This window comes from Scaptodrosophila lebanonensis, unplaced genomic scaffold, assembly GCF_003285725.1.
Source record: "Scaptodrosophila lebanonensis strain 11010-0011.00,11010-0021.00 unplaced genomic scaffold, SlebRS2 tig00000089-arrow-pilon, whole genome shotgun sequence".
Lineage (NCBI taxonomy): Eukaryota > Metazoa > Arthropoda > Insecta > Diptera > Drosophilidae > Scaptodrosophila > Scaptodrosophila lebanonensis.
Window position 1 is genome coordinate 2,021,932 of NW_022060565.1, and position 12,342 is coordinate 2,034,273.

The 12,342-nt window shown below is 33.3% G+C and overlaps 1 protein-coding gene across 10 annotated transcripts in view; it reads left to right on the plus strand.

The window, feature by feature from the left end:
• Window positions 1-12,342, plus strand: part of LOC115626846 (sodium channel protein para) — a 73,049-nt gene that overhangs the window by 55,602 nt on the left and 5,105 nt on the right. For 8 of the 10 annotated variants that reach the window (XM_030522336.1, XM_030522334.1, XM_030522339.1 and 5 more), the window contains 4 exons: window positions 3,317-3,439; window positions 4,351-4,545; window positions 5,181-5,426; window positions 8,187-8,457. In XM_030522336.1, the coding sequence (XP_030378196.1) occupies window positions 3,317-3,439; window positions 4,351-4,545; window positions 5,181-5,426; window positions 8,187-8,457 (835 nt within the window). Of the gene's footprint in view, window positions 1-1,124; window positions 1,248-3,316; window positions 3,440-4,350; window positions 4,546-5,180; window positions 5,427-8,186; window positions 8,458-12,342 lie in introns of all 10 variants that reach the window. The other 2 variants (XM_030522344.1, XM_030522337.1) reach the window with 1 other exon arrangement.

Here is a 12,342-nt window from a genome sequence, read left to right on the forward strand (position 1 = left end):
CGCATTCGTCCATTGTGGAGCATAGTGCGGCCGTATTAGGGTGCGTATATTTTGTTCTCAATTATAGCCTGTGTTTGTCTTTTAGCATGTGTTTAGTGTGAGATTCAATACAACATAAAAAAATATAGTACTTAATAAAACTCAAGACACACATAAGAACAACCTCTTTGTAATTGTCTGTCCCACTACATCGTCCAAAGTAGAGTTCTCATACTTCTATATGCCTGCCTATAACAGTTTCGTACAAGAGCAGAGCTTCCACAGCCAACCTTTACAGACTAATGACAATTATATATGTACTTACTCCTACCCAAATGATCTCTAATAAGCTAATGCTATGCTGGTCCTTTAAACAATATGTTGCCCTTCACTCTTGTCCCAAACTATGTATTTATTGATCGGTGTTTGTAACCCTTTAACTTTTGTCTCTTATATCTAAAAACTAGTTTTTTCTGCTACAGATCTCTCCATACTAAATGCTAGTATGTACTACTAAATAAGTATATACGAAATCTACCAAATAAACAAAAAATATAATTCCCCAAAATTTGTTGCGTAATATTGAACCACAACTACTTCTAATGCTCGAACATATATATTGATGTATGTGTTAACATGTTTTATGTGCGTTTACTACTACTACTACTACTTACATACTTGCCATGTATTTGCAACTATTTAAAAACTATTATACTTATACGTATACCTTATACTAGGCTACTATCTAAGTATGTTCTTTTTTGTCACTTTAAGTAATAACAACCACTTATACGAGTACAAGCAAGTAAGTTTCGTTAGGAGCGACCGCCTGGCCCGCCGTCCATTACCCTGAGTATCAGTTTATCGAGCAGCAGTTTATGATTTTTCATTGTGGAAAATTGTTAAAAGCTTAAAATGTGTTGGTTCTTATTTGAGTTATTTTTAATACGTATTAAGTTTTGAAACAGCAAATACGACAGGACTAAATACTAACTAAACTCAACACTCCACACCATACCTAACAAAACTAAACAACAACAACAACCAAAAAGAAGTTCGAAAACAAAACTACTGAAAAACCAAATATGATTATGATTTTTATATAAATTGTTAAACTTGGCACTATTCGAACTATTCGAAACTAGGTATCGCTTATCAACTTCGTTGCTTCACTTGTTGGAGCTGGTGGTATTCAAGCCTTCAAGACTATGCGAACGTTAAGAGCACTGAGACCACTACGTGCCATGTCCCGTATGCAGGGCATGAGGGTACGTACTTTCATACATAACCAAAAAAAAAAAAACAAAAAAAACAAAAAAAAAAACAAGATCAACTATACCAAACAACCAAATTTCAAAACTACATGCAAAACTACATTTATCAAATTCAAATAACAGCGCTATTCATTTTATAACAAATACTCGTAATTACCGTACAAATCACAACTGGCATATTGTTGCAGTTGCTGTTAATTTCAAACACTGTTATACTCGCTCGCTGTTACTCTCTCTTTCTCTCTCTTTCTCTCTTATACACATTCATGTAACCAAACTAACAAGCGAAAACCACACACAAAACCAAATACGTTTCAATTAGAAGTTAATTAATGCAAAAATCAAAAACAAACAAAAACTACATTTTTAAAAGTATTTAGTCAAATAATTAGAAAAACGTCATAAAAGACAAAAAACACAAAAGTGCAGCAGTCGAGTTTTGAGTTCGTTTTGAAATGCATCCGTAATTTATTGACTGACTAGATACTCGTATTTCTCATTCTCAAATTGCTTAGCATTTAAATAATTTTCTTTAATTTTAAGTTCCAACATTTGATAAGTAGTACCTAGTAACCAAATAACCTCTTCTCACATCTCAAACTTCAATCTCTCACAAAATAGTTGCGTCTCATCTGTTATGCGCGCTTTCTCTCGCTCTCTCTTTCTCTCTCTGTCTCTCTCTCTCTCGCTACATCTTATTCTCCCTCTATCTCGCTAAAACTGCTCGCTCTTAGTAATATTAGATCATATCAAAATATATCAAGTAGACAAATTACCATATAAGATTTCTAATTAGCTCCATACATGCTTATATATGCCTGCCCCACATAATGCTAAATAATTGAATTACCATCTAACCTCATGCGCATCAAGTACTCTTCAATCCGAACGCAATCATACGATCGCAATCAGACTGAGGCGTGCATGGAGTGCATTATATTCATAGTTTATGGCACACAATTTCCTCCGACATTCGAACTAAATGCTATACTTGCCAAATCAAAATTTGAAACATCACCTACGAAATGTTTTGTATGAAATCGGACTTTCATCTGCAGTAGTATTTAATAACATATTAGCCTGCATTCAAATCGTGCTATGATATTGGCAGCTCATACTATCGCAATCGAATCGGAAACAAGTTAAAATCTAAAATTGTCACTGTAAATGATCAGAAAAGTGTTCTTCTCGTAGCACACAATATCATAAATAAACTATACCATATTTATTTAAAATTAACATGCACTAATGTATATATAGTATTTATCGCAAACACTCAGCACTCTCGAGCAATATCTGAATGTCTACAACTGCACTTAGAATCGCTTAGAATTAGACATATATTCACGCTTCCAATATATAGTATGAATGTATAATACAGCTTGCCTGCAATGTTGTGAGATGTTCTCTTATTGTTATTGTCAATATTACTGTCACTATTGTTACTGTTACTGCTGCTGCTGCATTAAAAAACGGAAAAGAAACCCTTGAACAGGGTCCTAAATGCACGTTGCATGTTAATAAATAGTACTATGCCATTGAACACAAGAAAGCTACAATCTTCATGCCTATAAACTAACTAAACAGCTCACCACTAACCCACGCGCATACACTCAATCCTAAGCTCTATACGTAGCCAAAATAACACGAAATACCTATACCATACCTACTTATATAACTAACATATATATATACATCTATTTATATATACTATAACTTGACTAAATAACTCTCTGCATTTATTGTATTATATTCTATTCCCAAAACAAAAACTATTGATCATCAAACTACCATGTACATCACAACGTAATGCCGTTCCGAACGCATCAAAACCAATGTCAATACCAATACCAATGCCAATACCAATACCAAAACCAACACCAAAACTTAACCCAATCACCTAAAACCCTTCTTCTGATCCCACATCGACATTAAAAACGACGACCCGATAAATTTGTGTGCTATAATTTTGACAATAACAAAAAAAAATAAAATAAAAATAAATAAATAATGAAAAACCATTACCAAATTATCGAAAATGAAATGCAAAATGCCAAATCCAGGTCGTCGTTAATGCGCTGGTACAAGCTATACCGTCCATCTTCAATGTGCTATTGGTGTGTCTAATATTTTGGCTAATTTTTGCCATAATGGGTGTACAGCTTTTTGCTGGAAAATATTTTAAGGTACGTGCAAAACCGTTACAATCAAAAACAAAAACAAAAATGAAACTAAAAATAAACAAAAGAAATCCAAGCAATTATTATACAAGTCTAAAAATATTGCAAAATATGGAAATTTGCATTATTTTTAGTCTCAAATCCAAGCAGCATTTAATTAGCAAGTCAAATGAGTCTCGAACTAACAATTAACTGAAATGCGTATCTTTGCATCTATTTTTCGTAAATAGTTGATTATCGGAATCTCAAATTTAAAATCAATGCAAAGTGCAACTAGAGTTTATCGCCCTCCTCCATTTACTATACGAGTATATTATTATTTAAGTATATAAGCATTTATGTAGAGGCAAACTCTTGTATACTGTACATACATATACTCGTACCTAATATAATACTATATGCCTAACTAATGAGTAAATCGTCATATCTTAAATACTTACTATGTGCTTAGTATCTAGCAATACATAGTGGCAACGGCATGAAGAATTTCATAAAAAATACTATATATGTAGCTGTGTATGAATATTAACATCGTGTATACAATACACATAGAGGGATACAGATACAGATATATGTACATATGCGTTGCGACCATGAAGCTGCACAAATTATTTTAGTACACTCTTTAGTACTAGCTACTTATTTAGTCCAGCCTTTTGCACACACTCGAACCGAATTGATTAGCATTTTAAATGCCAGACGTGCTAATGCCCGAAAATTTAAATTACCAAATTACGCTAATTAGCTGCTGAATTTTGAACACTTAATAATGATGATGATTATGATGTATGATTATGATTATGTAAAGAATTTAGTTATACTCGTAGTACTTAATGCAATTGCCCATAAATTATCCCCCCATAACTGAAAGTAATTATTTTTTTGTGGAACCATCATCGAACCAACCAAACAAACAGTGTGAAGACTTAAATGGTACGCAGCTCAGCCACGAGATCATACCAAATCGCAATGCATGCGAGAGCGAAAACTACACGTGGGTGAATTCAGCAATGAATTTCGATCATGTAGGTAACGCGTATCTGTGCCTTTTCCAAGTGGCCACCTTCAAAGGCTGGATACAAATAATGAACGATGCTATCGATTCACGAGAGGTAATGTTGTCCAGTTTTTGCTCTCTTATGATTTCAACTTACTTACTACATGTTTATACTGCCTATGTACTATATGTATATTTGGTTATGAGCTTTACCACAACAACAACAACCAGAACAAAACAACATGAAAAAACTAAAACAATTACTATTAAACATATACTATATATATATAAATACATACAAAATGACGCAAAAACGCCAAATAGTTTAAAGTCTCTATTCATTGTACTGTAAAATTTACGATAACAACTTTTTATTAATCAACTTTTTTTATCTACATATTTCTCTCTTTTTTATATATAACAATAAAACAACGAAAACTACAACCACAACAACAACAACAACAACACAATGCCAACAATACTACAATAACCACAAAACGAATGGCCATACCAACAACAACAACAACAACCACCGTCACACCACCACAACAAACAATAAACAACCACCACCCACCACACCGACACTGAAACACTGCCGAGCAACACTAAAAATGATCCATTCACAATATATCTCAACCGATGAAAAAATTGCAACAAAATTCAACAAACAAATTTGCAAACCGTCACCGATCAACAAAATTGAAACGTAAACCAAAACGATTACGAAAATGATAATGTTAAACCCCACAGGTGGATAAGCAGCCGATTCGTGAAACGAACATCTACATGTATTTATATTTCGTATTCTTCATTATATTTGGATCATTTTTCACACTCAATCTGTTCATTGGTGTTATCATTGATAATTTTAATGAGCAAAAGAAAAAAGCAGGTGGATCATTAGAAATGTTCATGACAGAAGATCAGAAAAAGTACTATAATGCTATGAAAAAGATGGGCTCTAAAAAACCATTAAAAGCCATTCCTAGACCAAGGGTAAGACAACAACAACAAAAAACTAAAATCCTATACAAAGAAATGAAAACCCAAATAACTTTAATTAAATAATTCACTAACAAACTCAAGAAATAAATTTGACTAACGTCTATAACGAAAAAAAACTATAAAATTCTCTAAGATACAAGATCAACAAAAATAAATAATTCTTAGGGAATATAATAAAAAATAAAACTAACCGGCAGTTTTAGATTCACCTACTATCTGTTTCAAATAAGTCAACTGCGCTTTTAGAGCTACCTGTGCATTAGCGAAGGGCGTTTTTTTTTTTAGGTAACATCGTTATACTTGCAAGATAGAATGTACGTATTTAGTTAATTGAGAGATCGATCCGTGTCAGTCAATGTAACAGCCCGAAATATTAAATGTATTGTAAGCAATGTTTCAGCTCGAAATAAAACACAGTCCAAAATCGAGTAACTGTAAACCAAGATGCTGTTAAACAGTCCGTACTGTTAACTCACTCAACTTAACAGAACACAGCTTACAGCTCTCCTTCTCTTAAAACTTTACATCGTTTTTTTAACAGATTTCAATCGCCCTGGAATGGTGCGAATTCGATCACCTGAGCTGCAAAGTGCTGTATTTCTTCAATTTGCTAATCAAACTGTAGCTCATTTATTCTGTAAAGAGAATCAAAGATATCTGCTCATTCTAACACTCTTAATTTGAGCGCAATCTTATTCGTATATGTATAGAGTATGTATATCTACTTATTTACAAGCAGATAAAACCAAACAGTACTTGAATGCTAGGCTAGTTAGGCTTTATTTTGAAAATTGTGTTTATAATAACTTAGATAAAAAGCTGCCTATGAAATGAAATTGCAAAAAGCTGACTAAAAGACTGATAAAAATGAAAACGAATAAACAAAACATATAACAAACTCAAATATATAAATATTTTAAACGCCGTCAAACGCGAAATCTGTGCCAATCGTAAATTGTATATATAACATATGTATATAACAATTAAACTTTTTTCTATGTTAAATTGCATTGAATGAAGCGAAAGCGAATAACGCAACTGTTTAACCGACAGTTACATAACTCTTATACTGACTGTCATACCAACTGTCATACTGACTATTGCACAATCCTGGTTTATTTTCTGGAGGCAGAAACTGAAACTAAACTTAAACAAATTTTTGATAAGTTCAGATTTATTCTCACGTTTAGGAAAGTAATATGAAATGGAAGTTTAGTTTTTATTCTTCTGTGCCAGATACCCAGACAGAAAGAAGACAGACGACAAGAATTACCCTTTTAATCTATAAACTGAACCCAACCATCTAATTGTATAATTAACAAAGTCAAGGCCCTATTCTCTAGCAATATTTTGACAAGATGAATAATGAATCTAAAAACAAAGCGCAAAAGTTGAGTCGTTGGAATAGCTACAGTAGTGTGATATATAAATACACTAGTTGTCCAACCCTTGATGTTAACGACACGCTACTATTGCCATTGAGCGACTCCTAAAGCATACAATGATTTTAATATACTGTTTTTTCAATATACATACTTAATAATTTCAATATCAATATTTAAGTATTGTGTCCGTTTGGTTGTCTGTACTTAAACATTTTTATGTCTGCCATTTATAAGCTGGACGAAAATGAAATTTTAAATTCAAAAAGAAATTAAAATATACAAGCTATATATTCTCTACTTATATGTATGTACTATATATGTATACCTACTTACTATTCTATTCCACACTGTTTTTTAATGGCAACTTACTTAGACTGCATGTTTCGTTTTAACCAACTAAATAATACATATATACTCGTATACATATACTGGCACGTTTTTTCTATAAGAAAAAGTAATGTGTATCAACCGAGCAACCGCAGGGTTGTGGGCATGTTTAAAGATTGTTACCATAATATCGATACATCAAAATTAGGCACGTCAATCTGGGTGCAGCCCCATTGGCAGTTCTAGACTTTCTGGCTGCAACTTGGCATGTGGGCAATAGAGGAGAAACGGTCTGGGCACCATTATCTTACACCCAATACATATACCAATACTGTACACCTCGACAAAATTAACAAACCTAACGCGTCGACCTCTGACTGCACGTCGTTTTTTCTTTTAAACTAAGTACTACTACTCGTATTGAAAAATATACTTGTGTATGCGTATGCTGTCTACAGTACTTATATTTAGTGAGCAACTCAACCCTAACTATTAACTTATCTATCTACTCGTATTATCTAACCAAGCACAATGACTCACCGGCGTTACACTAATTTAAGGCATAAACATATCCATACCTATCCGCTCCATATTCTGGGCGGAACTGTACACAAAGCAGTACAGTGCAGGGCCCCGAATGGCATGGAAAAAAGATTGCAATTGGCACAGATCTACAACGTAACATATTTTACATATTCTAATATAAATAATAATCGCAAAGATGATAAATAACTTAAAATAAAGAAATATAAAAGAGAATGTAACGACTTAAAATAATAATAACTTACTAGCTACATATGTATAAGAAACTTCGACGTTATAAATCAAATCAATATACTTATACCGAATTCTTCTATTCTTTTCTTACTCTCTTCTCTTTATTGTGTTTTTTGAAAATGTGTTTTTTTGAATTCCCCACTTTATGTTGGAACTTATCATTTGATTGAATTGTAACAATTTTATGTTTTTCATTTTAATTGTCTTTTTCCATTTTTGGTTTCTTTATTTTCAACTTGACGTTATTCTTCTCCATTTACAGTGGCGACCACAAGCAATAGTCTTTGAAATAGTTACCGATAAGAAATTCGATATAATCATTATGTTATTCATTGGTCTGAACATGTTCACCATGACACTCGATCGTTACGATGCGTCGGACACGTACAATGCTGTCCTTGACTATCTCAATGCGATATTCGTAGTTATTTTCAGTTCCGAATGTCTATTAAAAATATTCGCTTTACGATATCACTATTTTATTGAGCCATGGAATTTATTTGATGTAGTAGTTGTCATTTTATCCATCTTAGGTAAGTAACAAACAAATGCCAAATTATAAAAATAAATACAATTATTAGCCATTTAAAAGCAACTTTACCCCCACTTCCAAACCAAAATCAACTCTAAAAAAAACAAAAACCGAAAAACGACAACCATTTATTTTAATGGCTTGAAACTCCCAAGTATCCGAACGATTTTTGCTGTATGTGTGTGTATGGCTCTCTCTACCTATCTCTCTCTCTCTCTGTCTATATCTCTAACTGCCTCTTAATCAATAACTTTCTGTTCAATGTATACACACAGTACGCTCCTCTTTTCTAACTTACCAATTAATAATTTCTACTAACTGTTACTAATTTGCTGCCATATAAATAATTCGTAATTCAATTGTTAAATGTTGATTCGTTTACCGTAATTCGTAAATCGTAATTCGTAATTTGTAATTCGTTGTTGTATATCCAACATACATACTCGTACTACTACTATACTTATAAATCAAAGTAATCCAAGTCGTTGTACAAAAACTTGATTTGAAACATTTGTAATGATTTGTTACACAATGTCTGTGGCTTTTTGCCGATAACAAAATATTTATATATATGTATATTCCGGTGTATATGTACCATAAACAATTATCGTGCAATCTACCCTACATTATATAACAAATTTTATGTCGTTGTGCTTATCGTATTTTACATTATTTGTTAGCTTGAGCTAGATTTTACAGCGACAGGTAAATAATTTTAAGAGCTACAGCTGCCTTTGATGTTGCTTAACTGTTATACTAAATACCCAACTGTTACGCTGGTTAACAGCGTATAACAGTTGGCTTATCCAAATGACAGTTTCCCTTCAAATTACGTTTGTCACTGTGTTATCGGCTCGTATACAATGTATTATTTGTGATTATTGCTATTGTGTAAATTAATGTTGTTTCTTTATTTGATTTGTGTGTTTGCTGTTTATGTAATTGGTATATGTTGCAAAAACGGTTTTTGTTGTTGTTATTTTTAAAGTAATTGTTGTCGTTGACGTTCAACTTATGATAAGCAAATGTTTGTCTTATTAAATTTTATACATATTTTAATTCTTGGTTTTGTAGCTATCAAAGTCTTTACAGAAAAATGTGAACGAATTTATTAAACAGACTTTGATAGCTATAGGCTATTTACATAAAAACTTATTTTTTCTTCGCTGCAAGTTTTTTCAAGAAAAGTTTTGTTTTTCAAGCGACGTTTTACGGTCATTTTCAAGATATTAGCCGCAGCTCCGAAATTGCGCATACGTAAGCACAAAAAACCGATAGCTGAGAGCCCAAACGAAAAACTAAAATTCCTTCGACTCAAAAATATACCACAAAATTATGTCCAAATACTATTTACGCCCTTGCTCACAACATAGAAAATCAAAAACTAAAATGGCTACGTCGAATGTGATTTTGAAAAAAAAAAAAAAAAAAAACAGAAAGAAACAAAATAGAACAAAAACACTGTACAAAAGATGGCTTAAAATATGCTTTACTACATTAATTTTGCAACAGAAAGCTTCCTTTTTATACTGTACCATTGTTGTTTGTAAAAAAAGGATGCCCTTTTGATTTCTGCTGCCTAAGGTATGAACAAAAGAAACCGTAAACCGAAAAATTCCGCCGAACTCTTCCTCTACTTTTCGTTGTTTTTTGAATTTTTTTTTGTATGGCGAACGTGCCCCCAAACTGCCCGAATTCATCTGTCTACTGAGCTCTGCGTGTGATTTTAATCTCTTGTTGTGACCTTTTTCCCTCCTTTATTTTTCAATTTCAAACAAATATGCAAACATTTTTCGAAAGCTTCGAATACATACAAAGAGCTACAATTTTACAGTTGCTTTAATGCTTCATTTGCCTTCTCAAAGCAAAAAAAAAAAAAAAAAAAAAAACAAAAACAAAAATTAATTATATACCTACATATATACATGTATTATATTGTTTATGTCACACACGCCAAATGTTTTCAAAGCCACACAAAACCCCAATTGCTTCTAACTTAAACGCCTACAAGTATGCTTCATTATTTGCCTTTGGTGTTGCAATACAAATACTTACTAAGCGTCGAGTGATATCCTCTTAGACGAATATATTAATACACGCTTTAAAGTTTTAACCAAACAACAACTAAGAAACCAAACAAATTAAAAATTAATGAAAAAACTACGCTTTTGTAAATGCATAGAAAAAAAAAAACAAAACAAAAAAAACTCTATAAGTACTACAAAAGAAAAACCATAAAAGCTCAATGCATAAATAAATAATATTTTAAAAAATCTAGCACACAGACACACACACACATACACTGAACAGCTTAACAGCGAAGAAACAAATAAGAAGAAATAATAACAAAGAAAAAAACGTAAACTTTAAAAAACAAGTTAATAAGAAAAAAACAAATGGCTTGCACAAAACGCATACAAATTGATTTCGTACACTACACAAAGATTCAATCAGAGTTAGGTGTCAATGGGCATTCCACAGCTCTGTGCGATTGTCGGTTGCATAACTCTGTCAGCTACTGCCCGGTATATTGCCAATACAGATTTGTAAATGTAAAACCTCGGCGACCTGCCAATGCAATGGCCGTGCAAAATGTTTAGCACACATTTGCGTACGACGGTTGCATTGACCCCAGAAGGTCAACATAGCTCCCACTTATAGTGCGTAGCATAACCGAAAGGACACAAATGTTTACCCATTTATAATTTGTCCCCGCCACATTATGTGTTATGCGAATCTGGCATTTCAAATTCCAAAAGTAGAAATCAAATAAAATACCGTGGCACTAGCCTGAATCTTCTTAATGGTTTTGGTCCAATCTACGATGGAGATTATGTACTTTACTATGAACGTAGTAAAACGCATATGCAGACAACCAGCCCGTCCAGCCCGTAGTGCACCTACCTGGCCTACCTAGAGTAGAGTTGCGATTAGCACTATCAAGAAATAGCCCATGTGACGACGGCAACAACAGAAGCGCCATAGGCGCCATCAAGCGAACGTATCCTCATCAACTATAATGTACTAGTTGAACAATATTTATTGCTTTTCTTTTTTACACTTTTTACTTGCATAACAACTACAGCTCTACATACTAACAAAAACAAACAACTAAGTTTAATTCAACATTTACTTCTCTTGAAACATTTTCTCAACTCTCTGCCTAGCTACATTGTATCGCCTAGCGCTCCATATCCAATGATATTTTATGTCCTGCATATACCTACAAGTAGCAAACGTTCAAAGGCATGTCTCAGCTCGACCTACAGCTCTTGCTCTCTCTCTCTCTCTCTCTCTCTCGCTCCCCCGCTCTTCAGCTCTTTTGATCGCTCCTTTGTCGCTACCCAAAACTCTAGCAATAGTTCGTTCGTACAATGTTTCTGTAGCTCGTCCTTCGTCCCGCCCAGCCCACATTGTAGTGCGCATTTCGTTTCATGGAAACAAAAACCAATGAACGCATTGTTTCAAAACAAAGCAAATTGCTTGCGATTGACAAAATCGATCCAAATTGTAATGAGCGCCTTGGGCAACGAACGAACATTGCTGATATTTGGCACTTTTAAAATATGCTGCGGATTATCGCTTCAAATATAAAGCAAAACAAAACAAAACAAAACGAATCTAAACAAAATAAATGACGCCGACGTACAATTTCATATTCAGTCGGACACGGCCAAATCGAATGCAAAAACTAAAATGAAAAAAAGAAAAACAAGAGAAACGAAAACCAAAACCAAAAAATTACCGGAAAGGTTTTAAGCCAACGCCTCTGCTGCTGCTACATACTTCCGCCCTAGCTGCTGCCGCTGCTTACAACTTACAACTTTATTGTACGCCTGCGCTGCCTAGCAAGAAGGATATCGACTGAATACTGTATTGCTGCTTA